We start from the raw sequence: 26,471 nt of genomic DNA, 5'->3' as shown, positions 1-26,471 counted from the left end.
ACCTTTTGTCTGAAGCTACCTACTTCGCAAGTGGACAAAAATATTGAAACAGCAATTATTCATTTAACTTGTGAATTACATTACATTTAATACACCTGAAACTCTGTTTTACACAGAGTGCAGGGTCCAGAATTTGGGAATGGCAATAAGCGCGTTATTTTTAGAAAGTCTTGAAAGTCTAATACAGGGGTCTCAAACTCCAGTCCTCGGGGGCCGCATTCCTACATGTTTTCCAAGTTTCCCTCGTTAAACACACCTGATTTAATTATCAGGCTCCTGCAGAACGTGAGGATGAACTGATCATTTGAATCAGGTGTGTTTAATGAGGGAAACTTGGAAAACGTGTAGGAATGCGGCCCCCGAGGACTGGAGTTTGAGACCCCTGGTCTAATACAATCAAAGCCATACATACGAGTGTATCTGGAAATTGCAGCATAGGCAGTCATAAAGATCAAACAGCCCTTACCGATCGCCGTCTCTGTGGTGGCACAATGGAGTGCTGTTCCGACCTTTTATTACACGCCTTTAAATCAGTCCATCCATCCATCTTCTACTGGTTATCCGTGGTCGGGTTGCAGGGGCAGCAGCTTTAGGAGGGACGCCCAGACTTCCCTCTCCCCAGCCACTTCGTCCAGCTCATCCCTGGGAATCCCTAGGTGTTTCAGGCCAACCGAAAGACATAGTCTCTTCAGCGCGTCCTGGGTTGTCCCCGGGGTCTCCTGCTTGTGGGACATGCCCAGAACACCTCCCCAGGGAGGCATCCTAATGAGCCCAGACACCTTGCGGAGGAAATTCATTTCGGCCGCTTGTATCCGGGATCTTGTTCTTTCGGTTACGACCCATAGCTTGTGACCATTGGTTAGGGTAGGTGTGTAGATCAACTGGTAAATTGAGAGCTGAGACAAAACCCTAATCCTATACAACTCAACGTGACCGGTTTCTCTCAATCACGCCGCTCCAGGTCATTGCCCGCGTGAGCATTGAATGACCCAGCAGAACGACGGAGTCCCCAGAAAGAGCACTCTCCAGTACTTCTTCCAAGGACACCAAAAAGGGTGGGTACTCTGAACTGCTGTTTGGTGCAAAGATACAAACAAGAGTCAGGACCCGTTCCCCCCCACCAAAAGGCGGAGGAAGGCTACCCTCTTCGTTCACCGTGGTGAACCCCAATGTGCAGGCGCCCAGCCTGGGGGCAATGAGTATGCCCACGCCTGCTCAACGTCTCTCACAGTGGGCAATTCCAGAGTGGAAGAGAGTCCAGCCCCTCTCAAGAGGACGTACCAGAACCCAAACTGTATGTGGAGGCAAGTTCGACTATGTCTAGTCGGACGTCTTCTGCCCGGCACACCAGCTCGGACTCCTTCCCTGCCAGAGAGGAGACATTCCATGTCCCAAGAGCTATCTATTGTAGCCAAGGATCGAACTGCCAAGGTCCCCAAGGTCCCAAGACCTTTGGCTACCGCCCAGCTCACTCTGCACCCGACCCCATTGGTCCTTCCCACAGGGGGTGAGCCCATGGGAAGAGGGACCTACATTGCCTTTTCAGGCAGACGCTCACTTCGAGCCCCACCTCCAGGCCTGGCTCTAGAGGGGGTGCCCCCGGTGACTTGCGTCCGGGCAAGGGAGAACTGAGTCCTTTGTCTGGCCACTCGCCTAGGACCCATTTGCCATGGGTGATACTGCCAGGGGCATAAACCCCCAGGCAACTTGGCTCCTAGGATCATTAGGACACTCAAACCCCCCCACTACAATAAGGTGACGACTCACGGAGGGGCTTTTAAATTAGTCATGGAAAGTAAATCACTAGCACTAAGGTTTATGTGTTAGTCATTTAGCTTTGAACGGTCTTTATAGCGTCTATTTGAAATAGAGTAATCCCTCGTTTATCGCGGATAATTGGTTCCTAAACCACCCCTGTCAACTGATCACCACCTGGTGGTGGGTTGACTCCGATGGTGGGGGAAGATGCCGGTCCGACCTGGCAGACCCAAACGCTCTGTGAGGGTCTGCTGGGAACGTCTGGCAGAATCTCCTGTCAGGAAGAGCTTCAACTCCCTCCTCCGGCAGATCTTTTCCCACGTCCCGGGGGAGGCGGGGGACATTGAGTCTGAGTGGACCATGTTCCGCGCCTCCATTGTTGAGGCGGCCGACCAAAGCTGTGGCTGTAAGGTCGCTGGTGCCTGTCGTGGCGTCAATCCCCGAACCAGCTGGTGGACACCGGCGGTAAGGGATGCCGTCAAGCTGAAGAAGGAGTCCTATCGGGCCGTTTTGGCCTGCGGGACTCCGGAGGCAGCTGACAGGTACCGGATGGCCAAGCGGAACGCGGCTTCAGCGGTTGCTGAGGCAAAATCCCGGGCGTGGGAGGAGTTTGGTGAGGCCATGGAGAATGACTTCCGGACGGCTTCGAGGAAATTCTGGTCCACCATCCGGCGTCTCAGGAGGGGGAAGCAGTGCAACGTCAACACTGTTTACAGTGGGGATGGCGTGCTGCTGACCTCGACTCGGGACGTCGTGAGTCGGTGGGGAGAATACTTCGAAGACCTCCTCAATTCCACCTACACGCCTTCTATTGAGGAAGCAAGGCCTGGAGACTCTGAGGCGGATTCTCCAATCTCTGGGGTCGAAGTCACCGAGGTAGTTAAAAAACTCCTCGGTGGCAAGGCCCCGGGGGTGGATGCGATCCGCCCGGAGTTCTTAAAGGCTCTGGATGTTGTGGGGCTGTCATGGCTGACACGCCTCTACAACATTGCGTGGACATCGGGGACAGTGCCTCTGGATTGGCAGACTGGGGTGGTGGTTCCCCTCTTTAAGAAGGGGGACCGGAGGGTGTGTTCCAATTACAGGGGAATCACACTCCTCAGCCTCCCCGGTAAGGTCTATTCAGGGGTGCTGGAGAGGAGGGTCCGTCGGGAGGTCGAACCTCGGATCCAGGAGGAGCAGTGTGGCTTTCGTCCTGGCCGTGGAACAGTGGACCAGCTCTACACCCTTGGCAGGATCCTCGAGGGTGCATGGGAGTTCGCCCAACCAGTCCACATGTGTTTTGTGGACTTGGAGAAGGCGTTCGACCGTGTCCCTCGGGAGGTTCTGTGGAGGGTGCTTCGGGAGTACGGGGTGCCGAGCCAACTGATAAGGGCGGTTCGGTCCCTGTATCACCGATGCCAGAGTCTGGTCCGCATTTCCGGCAGTAAGTCGGATTCGTTCCCAGTGAGGGTTGGACTCCGCCAAGGCTGCCCTTTGTCACCGATTCTGTTAATAATTTTTATGGACAGAATTTCTAGGTGCAGCCGAGGCGTTGAGGGGGTCCGGTTTGGGGACCTCAGCATCGCGTCTCTGCTTTTTGCAGATGACGTGGTGCTGTTGGCTTCTTCAGGCCGTGATCTCCAGCTCTCGCTGGAACGGTTCGCAGCCGAGTGTGAAGCGGTCGGGATGAGGGTCAGCACCTCCAAATCCGAGTCCATGGTCCTCGATCGGAAAAGGGTGGAATGCCCTCTCCGGATCGGGGATGAGATCCTGCCCCAAGTGGAGGAGTTCAAGTATCTTGGAGTCTTGTTCACGAGTGAGGGGAGGATGGAGCGCGAGATCGACAGGCGGATCGGTGCAGCGTCAGCAGTAATGCGGACCTTGTACCGGTCCGTTGTGGTAAAGAGAGAGCTGAGCCAAAAGGCAAAGCTCTCAATTTACCGGTCGATTTACGCTCCTACCCTCACATATGGTCACGAGCTATGGGTCGTGACCGAAAGAACGAGATCCCGGATACAAGCGGCCGAAATGAGTTTTCTCCGCAGGATGTCCGGGCTCTCCCTTAGAGATAGGGTGAGAAGCTCGGTCATCCGGGAGAGACTCAGAGTAGAGTCGCTACTCCTCCACGTTGAGAGGAGCCAGATGAGGTGGCTCGGGCATCTTATCAGGATGCCTCCTGGACGCCCCCCTGGGGAGGTGTTCTGGGCATGTCCCACCGGTAGGAGACCCCGGGAACGACCCAGGACGCGCTGGAGAGACTATGTCTCTCAGCTGGCCTGGGAACGCCTTGGGATCCCCCGGGATGAGCTGGATGAAGTGGCTGGGGAGAGGGAAGTCTGGGAGTCCCTCCTAAAGCTGCTGCCCCCGCGACCCGACCCCGGATAAGCGGAAGAAGATGGATGGATGGATGGATAAACCACCCCGCGATAAGTGAAATCGAGAAGTAGGGTCACCTCTCATCTGTACATGTTTTTGTGTGTCAATAAATCTATATGAAACCATTTAAGTGCATATATTATTAGAACATTAAATAATAGTTTGAAACACGTAAATACGGCACGGCAGTAATATCGCAGGAACACGGAAGTAACACAGCACTAATCGGGCTGTGTAAAAAAAAAAAAAAAAACATACCAGTAAAAGTCACTGAGACGCGACGGTAACACAGCAGCAACACGGTAGCACAGCACTAACAGGCCTGGTGAAAAAAACATACCAGTAAAAGTAAAAAAGAGCCGTCTTCATCTTCCTCCTGTGCACTGAAACCATTGAAGTCTTCCTCCTCAGTGTCCGATTGGAACAGCGTCAGATATCCTTCGCCACACACTTGGTCAGTCTCTCTTTCGTCGTCGCCTTTATCCATTTCTTCTAGCATTTTCCATGATGAGGGTCTGTTCATGCTAATTTTATTCATGCACGAAGCGCTAGGTTACATTAAACTAGCGAGCGACACGTATAGGTCCAGAGTAGACGTGACCGGGAAATAAAGAGAAGGGTGACGCAACACAATGTCATCAACATTGACTGCCTTTAACTTAAAAGCGGCATCATATGCATTACTTTTGTCCCCCATAATGATGGTTTGTGTATAAAAGCTTCCTTTCTTCAGTAATGTCAGTCTTGATCTCGTTCTGTCTATTCTTTGTGTAAATTATACGGCACTATTTGCCTGGCGGACATGCGATCAACACACAACTCTTCTCCCCAGTCACCGTGTCCCATATGTATCCCTCCACCTAGCAAAGCAGTTGCCGCACAACAGCGGTCCACAGGCTTTTTACGTGTGTATAAAAGTGATCAAGTCATCGGAAATATCACAGAAAAATCCATAGATAAGCTGCACCGGACTACAAGCCGCAGGGTTCAAAACTTGAGCAAAATGTAGCGGCTAATAGTCAGAAATTTAAGGTATGTATAGTAGAATGTACAGATAAAATACAGTCGTATGAAAAAGTTTGGGCACCCCTGATCATAAGCAAGATTTTCCTTTATAAAAAATTGGTTGTTCGGATCAGCAATTTCAGTTAACAATATCATATAGCAGAAAAGCACAGTGATATTTGAGAAGTGAAATGACGTTTATAGGTTTTACAGAAAGTGTGCAATCATTACTTAAACCAGGGGTGTCAAACTCATTTTTTTCACAGGCCGCATTGTAGTCATAGCTTCTTTCCGAGGGCCATTATGACTGTCAACCCAAATAAATGTATGAGCACCTCATATTACATACAGTAAAAGCTACAAAACAAACTGACAAATAACTCGTTTTCAAATCAGACGAGTAAAAACTGGTCAAATATTAAAAAAAAATATATTAAAAGTGAAGACAATTTGCAATTCTAGTAATGACACGAATTTCATGCACAATTTGTCTTCCAGGGCCACATAAAATGATGTGGCGTGCCGTATCTGGCCCCCCGGGCCTTGAGTTTGACACTTGTGACTTAAACGACCGCCTCACAGTTAGGTTGGATGGATGGATGGATGGATGGATGGATGGATGGATGGATGGATGGATGGATGGATGGATGGATGGATGGATGGATGGATGGATGATCCTTCTATGCAATGGTTTTTCAGTAATCAAATGACACTTTCTTTGCATATCGCATGAGCTTCTCAGTTGTGTAGACTACTGGTTTGTTTTACAGGAAGTGAAGGAAGCACAGCAGCGGTATGAGACACGTCTTATGGAGGTGGATTCTGGGCGCAAAGAGGAGTATGAGTCCAAATTGAGTCTGGCCTTGGCAGACATGAGGCTTCAGAATGAGGAGCAGATGAAAATCTACAAAGAAAGCATGGAGAGCACTTACATCGACAAAGTATGGATATGCTCCACGGACACTGTCTATAGTGTATTTTATATGCACAATATTTTCTTTTCTACTATTTGTTAGGTTACGGATTTTAGTTATTGATCTGACTCCAAATTACGATCAACACTTAACACATAAATTGCTATGTCCTAATCCACACACTGGCGCACCTAACAATTTTGCGAGTTCGTTCTGTCAAAGAGAAGACCAGTAGATCAATCAGACCAAATTTACCAATTGTTTATTCCTGACAAAGCGCACTAATACAGGCCTGGGTCCCGGGTCCCTCACACTAAAACTCGTGCGTTTTTGTGGCCACCAAAAGACGACACGTTCTTCCGGGTTGCCCAGTTTTAAAGAAACACAATATGAATATTTAATTATATGCAAAATATTGTGAGATGATTGGTCGATGGCCATCTTCCCCATGTCGGTGTTATCGCTGAGGTCAGGTGGTTGGATTTCCCCGCGAAGCCCGACCACATAGACGTGCTGTTGTTCTCGTTTCTCACCGACCTTGAGGTGTTCTCGTCCGGTACTCCCTGTCTGGGCCTATCCACAACACCGCACGTACACACACACACACACACACACACGCATCCGCACGCACACACAGACAAAGGGATTCGAATCCATCTCTCATGTAGCTTCTTTGTCACTTTCTATCGGTCAATACCACTCACAATTTGCGCTTCCACATCAGCTTATACATTCCTTCAATCTCACTGCTTCAAACATTCACTGAGAAACTCACGCTGTCCCTGCCCCGCCCGGGCTATAGCACCCCCCGTGCGAGGGGGGCGGTCGCGGCATCAATGTTGACCGGTTACAGGCTGGCCATTTCCTGCAACAATCATGATGCTGGCCCACCGCCCGCACGAGCATAGCACAGGCCCACGCGCACAGCCCAGACCCGCGACTTTGCGCGAGTGCAGGCACGCTCATCAGTCTCAAGCTCTCAAAGGGCAGGCCAACTTTGCTGTTGCGCCCTTCATCATGTTCACATTCGACATCTTTCAATGTCTTCTACACAACATTTGTTGTCTCTTATTCTCATCCTATCAAGCCACCATTCTAGTAACTTTCTGTCACACGCCTTATTTTCTCTACTGCCACACCTTGCTCATCTTAGTTTCTCTAACCAACTTAAACACACCATTGTCCACTTCTCAATTTCCCTATTATCGCTCAAAAGCCTCCTAAACATTCTCCATTACTGATTTCTTCCATAGAACACACATCTCACTCACACACACTCATATACACACCCACTCATGAGGATCCTCTGCGCGCACACACACTCTCCCCCCAATTTGATTCATTTTGGATATTTTAGCGGTCTGATCTCTCACAGGAGGAACTGTTACCACCGGATATTTTTTGAGGAGGCCTCACTTCCCCTCGGGGATCTCTAAAAAACCCCAGCTATTTGAATACGATTGTCACCGCACCCTTGTCCGCCACGACGAAGCACTAGGTCCCTGACCTATCCGTAGTACGCGTAAGTCCCTGACTTTACCGTACACGTTACACACGTAAGTTCCAAACTTATTCACCGTATGTATCTTAACTTCATGCACACCTTATTTGATCTGAACGACAGTCTCCTCTTAAATTTCCTCTTTCAATTTGCAGCATTTCGACTTATAGTAACAGGTATTCTGCTTACCTTATCGGTGATGAGCTCAGGGTTGAGGAGACGTCGTACCAGCTCAACGTTGTGCGCTTATTCCAAACGGTTCGCCGACCGGGAGACAGTGTCCCTGACACTGTCCGGTGTCTTGGCTAAAGACCACGAGTTGTCAATTACCCTTCTCTTGACATCACGTCCGCGGTCACCAAGAAATTGTTAGGTTACGGATTTTAGTTATTGATCTGACTCCAAATTGCGATCAACACTTAACACATAAATTGCTATGTCCTAATCCACACACTGGCACACCTAACAATTTTGCGAGTTCGTTCTGTCAAAGAGAAGACCAGTAGATCAATCAGACCAAATTTACCAATTGTTTATTCCTGACAAAGCGCACTAATACAGGCCTGGGTCCCGGGTCCCTCACACTAAAACTCGTGCGTTTTTGTGACCACCAAAAGACGACACATTCTTCCGGGTTGCCCAGTTTTAAAGAAACACAATATGAATATTAAAGCATGCAAAATATTGTGAGATGATTGGTCGATGGCCATCTCCTCCCCATGTCGGTGTTATCGCTGAGGTCAGGTGGTTGGATTTCCCCGCGAAGCCCAACCACATAGACGTGCTGTTGTTCTCGTTTCTCACTGACCTTGAGGTACTCCCTGTCTGGGCCTATCTACAACACTTCAACGAAAACAAGTTCATGCAGTTCGCCTCCACATTCTTCGCCACCCACCAATCCACACGAGCACGCCAATACTAGATATTATATTAATATGATTATAAGTTTAACACAACCTTAAAAATATGTTTGCAAACTGCCGAAAGCACATTTCCCTTTATATTGAAAAAAGAGTTCATTAAGAATAGCAGTTCATTAAGAATAGGGCTGCAACTAACGATTTTTTAAACAATTCATGAATTGTATAAAAAATGAAGCAATTTCAGTTGCTTTAATTAAAATGAGCAAATTTCTAATTGACTGCAGATATTGCACAAAATTGAACAACATTCAACTACTTGTTTGGGCCCTAAAGTTGGATCATTCTTATTCAAAGCATAGTTGAACTTACTTTGATTTAACACAAACATAAGGGCCAGGTTAACAAGAGGTCACAGCACACCTGTTTTCTGGCTTTGGTGATGTGATGTTCGCAAAGCTAAGCCCGTGGGCACTGTGATGCCATTTAAGTTTACAGTAAATGGCACAACCCTGAGATGGATAAAAATTTATGGATTTTGCTACTTAAGTTACATTTCATTAAAATAATATTAGACAGAATACTGTGTTTAGACGAGTGGGGCTGCATAGAACAAAGAAATTTTGTTAAACGACTGCACCCTTTTAAAACGTACCATATTTTTCGCACCATAAGGCGCACTTAAAAGCCTTGAATCTTCTTAAAAAATGAAGGTGCGCCTTTTGTGCGGACCAAATTCCAAAATCTGTCAAGTTGTTTTGTGTGGCTTCTGTATTATACAGGCGTGTAATATGAAGACCCGATGAACCAATCAGAGTAAATTACGAATTACGTAGATTGGGGCAAAAAAAAATCAGGAGACTCGACGTAACACCATTGATATTAAATACTACCGTTTGTGCAAATCTATAAAGTTGTTTTGTGTGGCTTCCGCCACACAAAGACATAATATACAGGTATAATATGTAGACCCGATGAACCAATAAGAGGACATTACGTTTTACGTAGATCGGGGCAGTAAACCAATCAGAGGACTGTATGTAACACGTTGAGTACGTACCTTCGCCGGCATTGATAAATAAATACTATCGTTTATGCTGAGAAACAGCATTAGGACCCTCTAAATTGGCATAGACGAGACATGTCTACGAGGCACAATTAGAGCTTTCTAAAAAGTCAGGATCATTGCAGAAGAACGTGACAACGACGAGAAGGAACTTGGCATGTTTAATGGCGAATGTGCCCAACTGTTTAATTTGGATTCAGAAGATGAGGACTTGGATGGATTTGCATATGAATATTGATGAACAATAATGTGAGTACAGTAGTGTACATGGTTAAACAGTAGAATAAAGTACAACTGAACTCACTGTCTTGCTCCCGTGACGTTTTTTTTTTTTTGTTTACCGTAAGTCATGGCATGCATGCGCCCTATAATCCGGTGCGCCCTATGTGTGGATTAAATACAAAGTTGACCCCGCAATTGAGTCTTATGGTGCGGAAAATACAGTAATAATAGGGCTGTAGCCCTTATCGTAACAAAAATACTTAATATGTAGTATCATTCTGCTCAGCACCTTTGACTGCAGAACTTAATGTGCAAGGTTTCAGTTTTGTCTTGGTTTGTGTCAATTTAAAAGTTGATTTGACTTGCATGACTTGAAGTAGAGTATCATTTTTCTTCAACGAAACACAAGTCATACAGACAAACAAAAGACTGTGTGACCTGAGACTTGGTCAAACTACTGGCATCAGAGCAAATGAGGAACTTAGCTGACATAACCAGTACTTGAAAAAAATAATTTCCTGCCTGCCTGCCAGGAAGAAAGCCGTCCAGCATGCTTCCTCTTTTGTGTCAGTTAGACCAAACTACATTAAGTATATGTTTGTGCTTGAAGATGGATAATATGCGCCGATTGTCTGAAATGAATGGAGCGTCGGCCAGCATTGCCCGAGAGGAGCTGAGAGAGTCAACCGTAAGGATTGAGAGCCTCACTGCCCAACTGGAAGGACTACGGAAAGAGGTCGAGTCAAATTTACTTGTTGGGATTTTCCCATGCTTTCCAAATGGACAACCCGTTTTAGCGCTTAGATGCCTTTAAGGCATAAGCTATATGGGTGGCTTTGCATAATTGAACTCACCAATTGATTACATGCTTGAAACCAATGTATCCTGCAGCTGTACAAATAATGAAGAGTATAATTTAGAAAGACCAAAGCCAAAATCTATAGATTTGCTTTTAGCTTCTGAATACATTGAAACAGTAGATGTGGAGTTGTTGGAGAACCAGTGTGTAACAAGTCATATACATTAACCACTTCACACTTTCTTGTGCAGGAGCTGAAAAAAACAGACACAAACAGACTCTAAAAATAGGAGCGCACCGCTCACTATTATAGCTTACTGAAACCGATAATGGTGGATTACATTCAGCAGAAATTCATACCCAATTGAGTTGGCCAATAAATTGATACTGTTCATTTTGGTTGCGTCACACTATTATTGCAGTCTATGTATGAAGATAGGTATTCTCAACATACAAAAACTGCATCTTAATGGACATTTTAGTGATGGATGTAATATACACAGAAAAACATTCTGTCAGCCACGTGTCTCCTTTCCTTCCTGCCGATATCCACTGAACAGAATTCACTGTTTGATGAGAAAGTGAGGTTTCACTGGCGCTGGCTGATTATTGTTACTTTGAAAAGGCCCAAAATCGGCTGATAAAATCATTCGTGATTGGGGAAGTGTTGATGGTGTTTGAATTTTGGATTATTATGCAATTGTAAGTCTGATGTGTACAACTTGGATAATACGAATTGTCACCGCACTCTGATCTGTAGACTCGTAGTTGGCGTGGTCGCATTGCAGAACTGGAGGCGGTACTTGCTAAGGAAAAAGATGCAAGCCGCAAACTTCTGGCCGAAAAAGACCGCCAAGTGGCTGAGATACAGGCAAAGATGCTGCATCAGTTGAATGAATATGAACAGTTGCTTGATGTAAAATTTGCTCTTGACATGGAAATCAATGCGTATCGCAAACTTCTGGAGGGAGAAGAGGAAAGGTAACGACCAGATAAAACCACTTAACCATTTTCTGTCTGGCTCAACCTGTGTAATGAACCACCTCTTTCTTCAATTCAGATTGAAGCTGTCTTCCAGCCCTCCTTCTCGTGTTACTATGTCTCGAGTATCTACCAGCATCCGGAGTGTTCGGACGACTCAGGGGAAAAGGAAACGTGTCGATGTTGAGGAACAGGAAGCTAGCAGCTCAGTGTCCATTGCTCATGCCTATTCCGCCACAGGACCCATTGTTATTGAGGAGATTGATACTGATGGCAAGTTCATCAGCCTCCTTAACGCTGGTGATGAGGTAAGAGCTAATCCTGTGCTTTTCAACATATGAAGAAAAAAAGATTACACACTTGTCTGGATAAACTGTAAACCTCTATCTTTGTTTTAGGACCAGGCCATGGTGGGCTGTGAAATGATAAAAACTATTGGAAGTGCGACAGCCATTTTCAAATTCACCCCTAAATATAGCATGAAAGCTGGACAGAAAGTCACGGTAAGATTTGAAAGTCAGTGATATAACAATTGACCACGCCGGTAGCATGCTCAAACTTCCCACCATACCGATTTTAGCTAACATGGCTTTCTGTCCAAATGTTTGTAATAAAATGTAAGTAGATGTGAATCTGTACAATAATCAGGGTTTTCCTACTCGATCATTGATAGATGGCATGGTATAAATTTGGGTTATGTAGGAAAGAATTTTGTCATAAATAGAAGACCCACCGTCATAAATTTTTTATTTTATTTTGTGGTTCAAATATTATAAAAAACTGGCCTGGACAGGAGGTACCTTTAAGACATTCACACTGACCAACCAATATTTGTAACTCTGTGAGAACCTCTGGTGTTCTGACCCACTCGAACAGCTCAGCTTGCCTCGGGTTTGGTTCTCCAGTTTCTTTGCAGAAACTAAATAGGATTTTGTTCAGAATAGTCAAATTTTTGGTTCTTTGTAATTTTAGCGTATTTTAACTCTGTTTTGTGTTATCCCGTTGGCATAAGGGTTGCAAATGAGGTTTGAACTCAGAAATGATGCGTGATTAAATGTGATTTTGATGACACTTTTAGAAGGCACAAACACTCAAGCACACCCTCTCTGATCGCAGCTTTGGGCCTCTGATGCTGGCATGAGCTATAAATCCCCCACTGATCTGATTTGGAAGCACCAGTCTTGTTGGAGTTTTGGGGAGGACGTCCATGTGGTTTTGATCAATGCACAGGGAGAGGTGAGACCATGGGTGAATCTCAATCATTTGCAAGCACCTCTGTTTACATATTAGGTCCTCCTACCAGCAATTCAAGGAGTCAACACAATCACTCAAGTAGTGAGTAGGGCCCAACTGATTAATCGGCCAGACGTCAGGCAAAGAATCAAATGGCTGCTGATGTTACAGTAACCTTCTTAGAAATTATTTATTTATTTAGTTATTTAGTTATACGCACACGCACACACACAGGTTTTTCTTTATAAATCATTTGTTTGGATCTGCAATTTCAGTTAAATATATCATATACCAGACAAACAGTGATATTTGAGAAGTGAAATTAAGGCAAGTGCATACATTTCCGGAATCCAGACTCTTATTAGAAGCTATAGGACGTTTAGACTTTAAAGGCTGTTATTTCTGCAAAAGGAGGATCTACTAAATATTGATGTCATTTTTCTGTAGGAGTGCCCAAATGTATGCACCTGCCTACTTTTGTTTAAGTAATGGTTGCACACTTTCTGTAAATCCTATAAACTTAATTTCACTTCTCAAATATCATCGTGTTTGTCTGCTATATGATATATTTAATCAGCTCAGTGGACTTGTGGTATGAGTGTCCGCCCTGAGACTGGGACGTCGTGGGTTCGATCCCCGGCCGAGTCATACCAAAAAGACTATAAAATGGAACCCGATGCCTCCCTGCTGGACACTCAGCATTAAGGGTTGGATTGGGGATGCTGTGAGGAGCTGCACCCCACAGTCATTATTAGCAATGTATAGCTTCTACTATGGAAGCTCGTCTGAGGACGACCTAACTAACTAACTAACTAACTAACTAACTAACTAACTAACTAACTAACTAACTAACTAACTAACTAACTAACTAACTAACTAACTAACGGAAATTGCTGATCCGAACAACCAATGATTTGTAAAGGAAAATCTTGAAAATTATTAGGGGTGCCCAAACCTTTGCATACGAGGCCCACGCACGCACACACACTTGTCATTTAATGGACCTGTCATTCAAAATAAAGGATTTTTATTCTTCTAATTTCTAGTTTCTGATTGTAACACGGATACAATATATTGGTATTGGCCAACGTCGCGAGTGTTGATACTGTGAAATAAGGCTGGTAACGGCACCGATACTGATACCTGATATGGATACTCACCCATCCTTAGTGATTCATGACTCATTTGGTCAATGGCATTTAGAAGCACTGCTCGGTTAGATGTTGACTTCATGTTGCTCTCTGAGGGCTTCATAGCCCAACTGTACTTAATTCTGTGACAGCTGAAGGTAATTGATAATTGCTTGAATACTTTTTGAGCGCTTTTACAAAACAAGAAAACCATGCATCATCATCACTTTTTGGGAATCCATCACAAGAAATACACCATCACAAAATGTGGAATACTTTTTCAAGCCACTTCTGATGCTTGCCTGTTTCAATTACCGTAATTTCCGGTGTATAAGCCGCACCAGTGTATAAGCCGCACCAGCTAAAATTCGGGGATATTTTAGTTTTTTTTTTCTTACATAAGCCGCACCGGACTATAAGCCGCACGTGCACACGAGTTTTTTACAAAGAAAGACAGTACACAGAAAGTCTTTTTGAAGTTTTAATAACATGCTCTAACATTTCGTTCCAAACACTGCCTGTGACGTGGCAGTAATACCGCAGCAACACGGAAGTAACACAGCACTAATAGGGTTTGATTAAATAAAACATACCGGTAAAAGTCACTGAGACGCGGCGGTAATACAGCAGCAACACGGTAGCACAGCACTAACAAGGCTGGTTAAAGTAAAAGTAAAAAAAAAAAGAGCTTCATCGTTTTCGTCTTCCTCCTGTGCACTGAAACCGTCGAAGTCTTCCTTCTCAATTTCCGATTGGAATAGCATTAGATATCCTTCACCACACACTTTCTCAGTATCTCTTTCGTCGTCGTTTTTATCCATTTCTTCTAGCATTTTCCATGATGAGGGTCCAGAGTAGACGGGACCACGAAATAAAGAAAAGGGTGCCACAACACAATATCATCAACATCGACTGCCTTTAGCTTAAAAGCGGCATCATATGCATTTCTTTTGTCCCCCATAATGACGCTTTGTGTATAAAAGCTTCCTTTCAGTAATGCCCGTCTTGATCGCGTTCTGCGTGATGTGCGAAATGTTGTAAACACAAACTAGCACGTCTTCTTCGGCGCATTATCTCTTCTTCGCCTGTCTCGCTCTTGCTTCCTGCTAGAGCGCCCCCTGGAGGCCGGAAGCTGTAAAAATCCATAAGTACGCCGCGCCGCCATTTAAGCCTCAGGGTTCAAAGTAACCTTCTGAATAAAATGCATTAAAAGTTCACATTCATTACAACTTGTTTTTGGTGAGCAAAATGTTAGAAGAATTGCATTTAAATGCTGATTGTTTGGGTTTTAATACAATGCAGATGGTCCAAACAGCGCCACTGCTTTGTGTAATCTCTGAGTCACATGGCAGAGTAAGAGAAAGGGTTTAGAGCATGGGGGCCAGATACGGCCCGCCACATCATTCTATGTGGCCCACGAAGACAAATTGTGCATCAAATTCGTGTGTCATTACTAGAATTGCAAATTGTCTTCACTTTTAATATCTTTTTTTTTAAATATTTGACCAGATTTTACTCGTATGATTTGAAAATGAGTTATTTGTCAGTTTGTTTTGTAGCTTTTACTGTATATAATAGTGTTAAGAGTAAAAGTGATCAAGTCATCACAAAAATCACGAAAAAAATCTTATATAACCCGCAGGGTTCAAATTTTTGGAAAAAAGTCGCGGCTTGTACACCGGAAATTACGGTAGATAAAAGTAAATTCTGAGCTAGTCATCGTTGAAATAGGGCACCCTATAGTGTGCTGTTTAAAAATGATAATTTGATGTTGACTAGAAATTAATGAATTAATGATTCAGTCTGTTACAAATATAAATGTCTACATTAATATGTATTAAAGGATTATCAGTCTTAATTTATGCATTAATTAATTAATGTATAATTGGTCTGTGTGCACGTGTGTTAGGAGGTGGCAAGGAGAAGCATTACTTATAAGACAGCCGAAGAAGGGGATGATGGTGTGGAAGATCTAGATGCTGATAATGGAGAGGAGGCGATGAAAGACGACCTCTCTCAACATGTGAGTACAAAACCAACAGGATTAATATTGAATATAAACAGTGTAACTACAGAAGAGACAGTGTCTCTCACAAAAGTGAGTACACACCACATTTCTGCATCATTTAGTGATTTTTTTTTCTTTTCTATCAAGTACCTAACACCACTTGTTAAATGCCTTTTAGCAAAATGCAAGCTCATAGGTAATCATTCACACTGTGTTAGAAAGGTTTCTATGTTGATGTTGAAAATCAATATATATTTTGTGTTGAATGTTGTTGTGTTGGAAAGGTACGTCACCGTTCCTTAAGTCTATAGGAAGTGTTTAGACTTCAAGCGATTTAAGCAATCGGCTTATCGCGATTGTTGCAGCTTGTGCGCAGCGGTAAATTACAGACGGGAGTTAAAAGTTGCTGGTATCGACTGAGCAACAATTACCATGCAGGTACAGGATATACGTAGATATAGACCCGGAAAGCAATTTCTTTGACTATGTAACTAGCAACTGAAGTTATTACACTGAAAATCAATTCAAGGAGAAATTCAACTTAGAGCAAGATATATCAATAATACACTTCAACAGTAGGAGTTTATACGCAAACTTTGATAAGATTAAAAACTATTTACGTCATAAAAACTATTTACAGCATTACACCATGCAATTCAATATAATTGCCATTTCTGAGAGTTGGCTTAGCCACGACAAAGGGACCGACCGATTTTGAATTAGAAGGATATAATTTCAACTTTGTGAATAGGACAAATAAAAAGGGTGGAGTAGTTGCACTGTATATAGACAGTAGGTTAAAGTATAGGATTGTAGAAAGCATGACAACTAATATTGATGACTTATGTGAATGCATTACTATTGAAATTGATATGGGTAAAATGAAGAATGTCATTGTTAGCTGTGTTTATAGCAATAGCAAAGTAAACATACAAAGGAGATCAAGAACAAATGGCACTCTGAACGCATTTAGAAATGATCTGATAGCTCAAGACTGGAGGAATGTTTATGAAAAAGAGGATGTTGATGCAGCCTATAATTTATTTCTAAATATTTTTTTGACTCTATATCATAAAAACTGTCCAACTCGGCGACCAAAGAAAATTTCAAAACGACCAGATAAACCGTGGTTCACTGGGGGTCTGTTGAATGCCTGCAAAAAAAGAATGAATTATATAAAACCTTTATTAAACACAGAACTGAGGCGAAAGAAACTAAATATAAAAGATATAAAAATAAACTAACAGAAATTCTTAGAAAATGTAAGAAAGATTATTATAGTGAACTGTTGGAAACAAATAAAAATAATATAAAGAGCACGTGGAATATTTTAAACTCAATTATAAGAAGAAAAAAAAAAAGTGCCGGATTCACAAATGAATTCTTTGACAATGGTAAGATAATTAAAAATAGTGATGAAGTGGTGGCAGGATTCAACAAATTCTTTGTGAATGTAGGGCCCAAGATGGCAGATGAGATAATCCCTCCACAAAGGGGAGGTGTATCACAATTTTTTGGGGAACGAAACCCGGCTACCATCTTTCTGAGAAATACAGATAAAACTGAAATAATTGATATTGTTAAACAATTGAAGAACAAAACATCAAGGGACTGTGAGGATATTGATCTATACCCGTTAATTAAATATGTAATAGTAGCTATAGCAGATCCCATAGCACACATCTGCAACCCCTCGCTGAAACTGGGCTCCTTTCCCACAAAAATGAAAATAGCCGAAGTCGTTCCCATCTATAAGGCCGGTGAGAAGAATCTTTACACCAACTACAGGCCAGTCTCATTGCTTCCCCAATTTTCCAAAATCTTGGAGAAGGTATTTGCTGTTAGATTGGACAGTTTTATTGATAAGTGTGAGATATTAACTGATAGTCAATATGTTTTTTGGCCAAAGTGATCTGTATCTTTAGCTTTAATTGACCTTGTGGAAGAACTGTCAACAAGCATTGACGACAAGAAGTTTGCCGTAGGAGTTTTTATTGACCTTAAAAAGGCCTTTGATACAATTAATGATGACATTTTGCTTCAAAAACTGGAAAGGTATAGGATTAGGGGAATAGGGTTCAGTTGGATAAAAAGCTACCGTATTTGCCGGTGTACAGGTCGACTCGGTGTATAAGTCGACCCCCTAAAATTCGACGGAAATTTACGATTTTATGATATATCCTTTGTATAAGTCGAGCTCAATTGTTGCATTATATTAAACTTCAAAATTCAATATGCGAAATTTATTGACGAAATGTGTTCAAATTCCGGGAGGCCGTGCGCATGCGGCTGTTTATAAGCACCGCGCAGGAGATCGCGGTCGGCGAGCTCGCGCACGCCGCCCGGCACCAACGGGAGGTCGGAAATAGCTCCAAGCCGAGCGGATCGGCACTTTATAAGCACCGCGGAGGAGATCGCGGCCGGCGAGCTCGCGCACGCCGCCCGGCACCAACGGGAGGTCGGAAATAGCTCCAAGCCGAGCGGATCGGCACTTTATAAGCACCGCGGAGGAGATCGCGGCCGGCGAGCTCGCGCACGCCGCCCGGCACCAACGGGAGGTCGGAAATAGCTCCAAGCCGAGCGGATCGGCACTTTATAAGCACCGCGCAGGAGATCGCGGCCGGCGAGCTCGCGCACGCCGCCCGGCACCAACGGGAGGTCGGAAATAGCTCCAAGCCGAGCGGATCGGCACTTTATAAGCACCGCGGAGGAGATCGCGGCCGGCGAGCTCGCGCACGCCGCCCGGCACCAAAGGGAGGTCGGAAATAGCTCCAAGCCGAGCGGATCGGCACTTTATAAGCACCGCGGAGGAGATCGCGGCCGGCGAGCTCGCGCACGCCGCCCGGCACCAACGGGAGGTCGGAAATAGCTCCAAGCCGAGCGGATCGGCACTTTATAAGCACCGCGCAGGAGATCGCGGCCGGCGAGCTCGCGCACGCCGCCCGGCACCAACGGGAGGTCGGAAATAGCTCCAAGCCGAGCGGATCGGCACTTTATAAGCACCGCGCAGGAGATCGCGGCCGGCGAGCTCGCGCACGCCGCCCGGCACCAACGGGAGGTCGGAAATAGCTCCAAGCCGAGCGGATCGGCACTTTATAAGCACCGCGCAGGAGATCGCGGCCGGCGAGCTCGCGCACGCCGCCCGGCACCAACGGGAGGTCGGAAATAGCTCCAAGCCGAGCGGATCGGCACTTTATAAGCACCGCGCAGGAGATCGCGGCCGGCGAGCTCGCGCACGCCGCCCGGCACCAACGGGAGGTCGGAAATAGCTCCAAGCCGAGCGGATCGGCACTTTATAAGCACCGCGCAGGAGATCGCGGCGCCTCATTGGACTTCCAGCGGGCCGCGCACTCGCGCACGCCGCACGGTTCAAATTTTCTAAGTGCAACGCACAATGAGATGCATGAGAAACGGCCTTGGTTACCATCACATTTGAAGCGATGAATACGAAGTTAAATTTTATGACTCGGTGTATAAGTCGAGGTCGATTTTTTTCGGTCGATTTTGGATCGAAAAAGGTCGACCAATACACCGGCAAATACGGTACTTAGAACATAGGAAACAGTTTGTGCAGATGGGAGAGTAAAAGTCAATGCTTTTAAATATAACCTGCGGTGTTCCACAAGGATCAATATTGGGACCAAAACTATTCATATTATATATTAATGATATAATTAACACCTCTAAGATTTTGAAATTTGTCATTTTTGCTGATGACACAAATATCTTTTGTGAAGGAGAGAACCTACAACAACTAATGAAGACTGTCTCTGATGAGCTTGCCAAGCTAAAACTGTGGTTTGACTCAAATAAATTATCTCTTAACATAAAGAAAACCAATTTTATGATCTTTGGGAAACGAAAAATCCCAGAAGACATAACTATTGAAGTATTGTGTGATAACACCAGATTAGATAGAGTTTATGAAAACTCTTTTCTGGGAGTAATAATTGACCACAGTCTCAGCTGGAAACCTTAAGTCAAACACATCTGTTCAAAATTGGCAAAGACCATGGGTATACTTTGTAAAGTCAGACGCTTACTGAACCAGAAAACAATGTACACTTTATACTGCTCGCTGTTTCTTCCTTACATGTCCTACGGTGTTGAGGTATGGGGCAATACCTACAAAACCACCCTAAAGCATGCACAATGCAGAAAAAGGCAATTAGAATTATCAACAATGTTGGCTATTGTGAACATACAAATAATGTATTTATTAAATTACAAACATTAAAGTTTATGGATTTGGTAGATTTCAAGACCGCACAAATTATTTATAAAGCTAAAAAAAAATACTCCCTAATAATACACAAAAATGGTTCATAGAAAGAGAAAGTGTTTACAGTCTAAGAAGGAGAGGCAATCTTTTACAACCTAAGGTGCGCACCACCCTCAAAAGCATGTGCACATCTGTCAATGGGGTAAAGCTATGGAATAAGTTACCTGCAACAATCAAAGAAAGTAAACACACTGCTCAATTCAAAGAACACTTTAAAAATTTTACACTAGAAAATTACAGTAATTGAAATCTCTTGCCTGTCTGTTTTCAGCTATATAGTCCATATCTCATTTATTTATTTTTCTTTCCAGAATATTATTGTATAAACTGCTTTTCATTTCTAAAATTAGCTTCCTCCGATAAATCAAGTTTCTGTACTTCGAAAAAAACCAATTAGCAACCATGTTAAGAATTATGATGTATAAAAGGGGTAGGAAAAAAACAAGCAATAGCTTCTTCCTTCTCCTTTTTTGAACATGTCGATTTATGTGCCTTATTGGCATAACATGAAATTATGTGAAAATGTGAAAAAATGATTTTGTGTTTGGTCGATCTTAAGTTCAAAAATAAAATTCAAACTTCAACTTAAAGATATTAAGATTTTTGCATAATTTGAATGAGGCAAAATAACAAGCTTTTTCTCTCGAATATATTGTTATAATCATTTGTTTCAGATGTACTGTAATTATTTTCTGTATAAAAATTTAATTTGGTGTTCAAAAAGTAATTTTTCAAACTTGAGTCAAAATGTATTTTTTCAAATTTGAGTCTTGAAAAAGAGGGGATCATCTTATAATCAGGGGTGTCTTATATTCGGGCCAGTACGGTACATTTAATTGTTACTACTGTCTACTGTTGTGCCTTTTGTCTGATTGCGGTTTGTTCCGTGTGTGCGCCCTTTGATTGATAGCGTCGGCGCACTCATTTATCGTACGAGCAGCTGTTACGCAGCGCCACATCTCGATGACTTATGTTTGGTGTGTTGCCTAGAGCAGTGTTTCCCAACCAGTGTGCCGCGGCACACCGGTGTCACGTGAGAGATGTTCCGTGGGAAATTGTCCAACATTAAATACCGAGCGAATTGTAAACAGGATTACCAAACCACAGGTCAGTTTCCGCAAGGCTAATCGTGCATGCGTGGCAAATCGGAGAATTTTGAGATTTCATGTTGTGGCATCGGCACATACTCAATTTATGTGTGTGTTGCTGTCAGTGTTGGCTCGTGAGTGAACGATTCGTTCAAAAAAGGTTGGGAAACACTGGCCTAGAGTATTTCATTTATGGTTATTTAGTATAGTGGAACAGTTACGTCCAGTCAGTTATGTAATGTGTGCTGTCTACCAGTGTTGTGTGACGTCAGAAGTTGAGCGTTGACTTACATGCTGTATTTGTCTGTTGCAGAACCGCACGCACACACCACACACCCTTCACACAATAATCACACACACATTAGTCACACACACAAGGACCACATTCACAAACCCAAACACTTGATCTTAACCACGTGCTCTCACATCCTTACGCCATCGCAACGTGCCTATACCCTTTTGCCAGTTTGCCTGTATGCCCATATGAGCCACAGTGCCTGTTCCTTTTTGCCAATTATCCATTAAAGCAATCAAACTGAACCACATCTTCCCTCTTGTGTTCTGACCGACACCCGGGGGTGAAAAGAGCATAACCTTCTGAGCCAACCCCCTATACAGTCCTCAGCTCCCCAACATTGTGGTCCTTTGAGCCGGACCTACTATACAGTCTTCAGGCTCCCCAACACACTGACTTAAGTCACTTGCTGTGTTTGGATGTACGTCTGTCTTTAAAAACAAAATAAGTTTCAACTTTGTTTGTTATGACTTATTTCCACTCATTTTTGTCGGGTCTCGTCCCCGGCTGCTCCACTGTGTGTCTGTTGTCTTGGTTTCTGTCTGTGTGCTCGCCCCTCCCCTCCTGTGTGCCCATGATCAGTGTGATTGTACCCACCTGCCTCTCGTTACCTGTCATGTATAAAAGTCCTGTCTCCCCCTCAGTCCCTGTCGGATCATTGGTTTTGGTTGCTGTCGTTCGGGGTTGTCGTACTGTCTTGATGCCGTCATGTCCTGCTGTCTTCTTGTTTCACGTCCCGGTCAGTCAGTCAAGTTATTGTTTGTTAAGTCATGTCAGTTTGCCTTTTGAGTTGCTTCAATAAACCCTGGTCCAAGCTGCACTTGGTCGTCCTCCTCCATGCTCCACCCGACCTTGACAGAATGATCCGACCATCACAGCGACCAGCGCTTGGACCCCCCCTCCTCCATCAGATCCTGCTGCGATGCCCAATCCACGACCGCCAATCCGTGTATGTTCCAGCGCCATGGGCTTCGCGGCATCGTTAGGACTCTGCTACCGGAACGCCGGACCCGTGGCCACCATCGGACTTTGTTCCGGCGACGCTGGACCCGCGGCCGCCATCGGAGTGCTTCTGGCGCCAGCGGCTTTGCGGCCGCGATCGGACTCTGGTGCCGCGACGCCGGACCCACGGCCGCTGTTGGAGTGCCTCCCGGCGTCATCAGACTCACGGCCGCCATCGGGCTCCACCCCAGCGTCGCAGGACCCGCGAACGTCAGCAGACATCCAAGCCAGCTGCGTCGGACCCGCGATCGTCCCTGGCTCCACTCCCACTGCTGCGCCGCGTGATGGCTCTTGCCGCCGCGCACAGCCCCGCCTTCCGAATGCCGCCGATCACGGTACGGACTTTGTGAGTGGCCGCCGATCGCGGTACAGACTTCCGGAGTCGCCGCCAATTGCCGTACGGACTTCCTGAGTTGCCGCCGATCGCGGCACAGACATCCAAAGTCGCCGCCCGAGTGCGGTGCGGTTCGGTTCCCCAAGTCGCCGCCCGAGTGCGGTGCGGTTCGGTTCCCCAAGTCGCCGCCCGAGTGCGGTGCGGTTCAGTTCCCCAGGTCGCCGCCGGAGTGCGGTTCTGTCCCCTAGGTCGCCGCCGGAGTGCGGTTCTGTCCCCTAGGTCGCCGCCCGAGCGCGGTTCTGTTTCCCCAAGTCGCCGCCCATGTGCGGTTCGGTTCCCCAAGTCGCCGCCCGTGTGCGGTTCGGTTCCCCAAGTCGCCGCCCGAGCGCGGTTCTGTTCCCCGAAGTCGCCGCCCGGGTGCGGTTCTGTCCCCGAAGTCGCCGCCCGAGTGCGGTTCTGTCCCCGCAGTCGCCGCCCGAGTGCGGTTCTGTCCCCGAAGTCGCCGCCCGAGTGCGGTTCTGTCCCCGAAGTCGCCGCCCGAGTGCGGTTCTGTCCCCGAAGTTGCCGCCCGAGTGCGGTTCTGTCCCTCAAGTCGCCGCCCGAGTGCGGTTCTGTCCCCCAAGTCGCCGCCCGAGTGCGGCTCTGTTCCCCAAGTCGCCGCCCGAGTGCGGTTCGGTTCCCCTGTTTTTTTTTTGGGGACGTCGGGAGCCGTCCCTTGTGGGGGGGGTTCTGTCGGGTCTCGTCCCCGGCTGCTCCACTGTGTGTCTGTTGTCTTGGTTTCTGTCTGTGTGCTCGCCCCTCCCCTCCTGTGTGCCCATGATCAGTGTGATTGTTCCCACCTGCCTCTCGTTACCTGTCGTGTATAAAAGTCCTGTCTCCCCCTCAGTCCCTGTCGGATCATTGGTTTTGGTTGCTGTCGTTCGGGGTTGTCGTACTGTCTTGATGCCGTCATGTCCTACTGTCTTCTTGTTTCACGTCCCGGTCAGTCAGTCAAGTTATTGTTTAAGTCATGTCAGTTTGCCTTTTGAGTTGCTTCAATAAACCCTGGTCCAAGCTGCACTTGGTCGTCCTGCTCCATGCTCCACCCGACCTTGACAATTTTTACATAACAGTTAATTTTATTCAAGCATACCATACAGCAGGGGTGTCAAACTCATTTTTTTCACGGGCCGCATTGTAGTCATAGCTTCTTTCGGAGGGCCATTATGACTGTCAACCCAAATAAATGTATGAGCACCTCATATTATACACAGTAAAAGCTACAAAACAAACTGACAAATAACTCGTTTTCAAATCAGATGAGTAAAAACTGGTCAAATATTTTTAAAAAAATATATTAAAAGTGAAGACAATTTGCAATTCTAGTAATGACACGAATTTGATGCGCAATTTGTCTTCGCAGGCTACATAAAATGAGCCGTATCTGGGCTGTTTTGTCACTAGCCCTTTAAACAGTCAGACCTTTTTGACAATATTAAATTATTTAAGGCAAACTTACAGGCAAATACATTATGGATACAAAATGTCTGACTTGTGTGTGTGCAGGGTTACCCACGGCGTATCCAGAGAGTCTGCTACATCATGTGATCATCCCTGTGATCAATTGAACCACCGGTCTTTTTCAGTGCAATTTGAATTTTACCTGTAAGCGCAGTTGGTTTCATCACGATGTTTTTCTTGAAGCCCCAAAACGTTTTTTTAGCTCATGTCGTGTGTCTTCAGGAGAATTACTTCTGTGAATTTTGCTTTTATTTATTAAGTCTTATTTTGTTTGTTTTAAAGTGATTATCTATTTTAAAGTGATTGATTAAAATCTTGTAGTTTCAGTATGTCACGTTGAAATCAATGTTTTACATGACATTTCATTGAAAATTTACATAAAACTTCAGTACACTGAAAAAATGACTGTGAATGTGGGTTTATTGTGTCATCTGTAGTAACAATAATCGTATTGTTGGAATAATTTTAAGTGAAGCTTTGGCCTGCCAGACCTGGAGGCCTCGCCTTTACGAGTTTATCTTTCCTTTTATCTAGGTTCTTCCTTTTTAGTGATAGGGATGTCTTTTGATCCCTGTCAGCCATCCTCCCTGTCCTCATGTTGTCTGTGTTTTCGTTCCCGTAAGAGGCCTTCACTAACAATGAGCAGGGCTTATTTGCATAGGTGATATGTTCTTTGTTTGATTCACAGGAACTTCATTCCTTTTCATTTGGATGTAGGTTTGGTTCATAGATTGTAGTTTATCAGACCTGTTTTTCTTTGTTAAAGGTTACATACAGTTAGAAGTAGTTGCATAAAAGTTATCCCTTATTTACTCAATGTTTGTTTAAGGAACTGCATACCGGTTACCTCAAGTTTGCTTAATGTGTGTTGAAATGTTTAGGACAAGTTACTTATTATTATTATGTGTTAATTACCAAGTAGATAAAGTTAGCAAAGGTCTAGTTGCATTTGTTCCACAGCAAAGCGGCAATCCACATGCTTCAGTCGAGAACGAGTCAGCCAACTGTGAGGGAAGACGGCTGGGGACGGCCTCTGCGGGGGGTCAAGAGCCAACAACGAAGTGCTAATTCACACCACACTACATTCTTTTGCTAATCAGCGTTGCTACAGACACAATCCCCCCTCCCTTAGTGTAGCAACGCCTCTGTAACCAGGGCAACCATAACATTAAAAAGAGGGGCACGTGGAGTAAGGACTGAGAACTGATGGAGGTTGTAACTGAGATTGCTTTCTCTATCGTTCTCCTCACGAGTAAACCTGTTCTGGTTGTCTTCTCCTCTTCATTCCAGTGAGTGATTTAATGTCTAATCGTATTTAGACCCAACACGTATTTTGCTAAGTCAGACCACAATTTGAATTGGTCAGTAATGATCTCTTTGCAACCACATGTGCTATATATGATGAGAAAAAACAAGATATAACTTTGGGCTTTATTAGAAAATTGCCAATGTGAGTTCTCACTGATTTTGATAGGATTGTACAACAGTTGATGATATCATCATATTGTCATTGTTTTCACCCATTTCATTCACAATAGCTATCACCTTACAATCTCAAATTCAAGAGAAAATTGCTTGAATTGTATTTTTCTTTAATAAAATGAAACAAAAACACGACTGAATGTGCAAACAATCTGTTGTAGGTGCCAGACTGAGGTAGGAATAAAAGGGAATGTACAAATGAAGTGCAAAACATTTAAAGTAACATAATATTGGCTGTAACTAACTTTTCCTTTTTAGTGAGTGTATTATTTCTTAACTTGTTTGCCTAAAGAACCAGCAAACGTTTTGATAAAAGTGCAAAGCCCAAATAAATTAAAACTACAGCAAAACCCCAATCTTATTAAAAGTAATTTGTGATTCAATGCCACTGAGAGCACTAGAACTTTTCATAAAATTCCTGCATGCTCATAAGATGATACTTTATTGTTGCTGTAGAGGTTTCTTCCGACCACGAGAAGGCATTGGGCTATTGCACCTCTGGTCTGCCGGATTGCTGCCCAGGTGGCCAGAAAATTACCCTCGCCGGTTCTCGCTTTCTGGCGTCAGCGGAACAACGCTATGCCACCATCGAGAGTGAGGACCTCGTCGTGGCCTGGGGCCGCGAGCAGACTAAATACTTCACCCAAGGTTGC

At 44.8% G+C, this 26,471-nt stretch overlaps 1 protein-coding gene across 5 annotated transcripts in view; it reads left to right on the top strand.

The window, feature by feature from the left end:
• lmnb1 (lamin B1) overlaps positions 1-25,954 on the top strand; it is a 66,898-nt gene extending 40,944 nt beyond the window's left edge. For 2 of the 5 annotated variants that reach the window (XM_049738701.2, XM_049738697.2), the window contains exons 4-11: positions 5,892-6,062; positions 10,295-10,420; positions 11,244-11,464; positions 11,544-11,772; positions 11,863-11,967; positions 12,581-12,700; positions 15,737-15,850; positions 21,519-21,745. In XM_049738701.2, coding sequence (XP_049594658.1) covers positions 5,892-6,062; positions 10,295-10,420; positions 11,244-11,464; positions 11,544-11,772; positions 11,863-11,967; positions 12,581-12,700; positions 15,737-15,850; positions 21,519-21,611 — 1,179 coding nt within the window. In that variant the 3' untranslated portion in view covers positions 21,612-21,745. Of the gene's footprint in view, positions 1-5,891; positions 6,063-10,294; positions 10,421-11,243; positions 11,465-11,543; positions 11,773-11,862; positions 11,968-12,580; positions 12,701-15,736; positions 15,851-21,518; positions 21,746-24,381 lie in introns of those variants that run through there. The other 3 variants (XM_049738698.2, XM_049738700.2, XM_049738699.2) reach the window with 3 other exon arrangements.
• The last annotated feature ends 517 nt before the right edge of the window (positions 25,955-26,471 follow it).

This window comes from Syngnathus scovelli, chromosome 13 (genome assembly GCF_024217435.2).
Source record: "Syngnathus scovelli strain Florida chromosome 13, RoL_Ssco_1.2, whole genome shotgun sequence".
NCBI classification, from domain to species: domain Eukaryota; kingdom Metazoa; phylum Chordata; class Actinopteri; order Syngnathiformes; family Syngnathidae; genus Syngnathus; species Syngnathus scovelli.
Note: the sequence above shows the minus strand (reverse complement) of the source record. Positions and strands in the feature narration are given on the sequence as shown.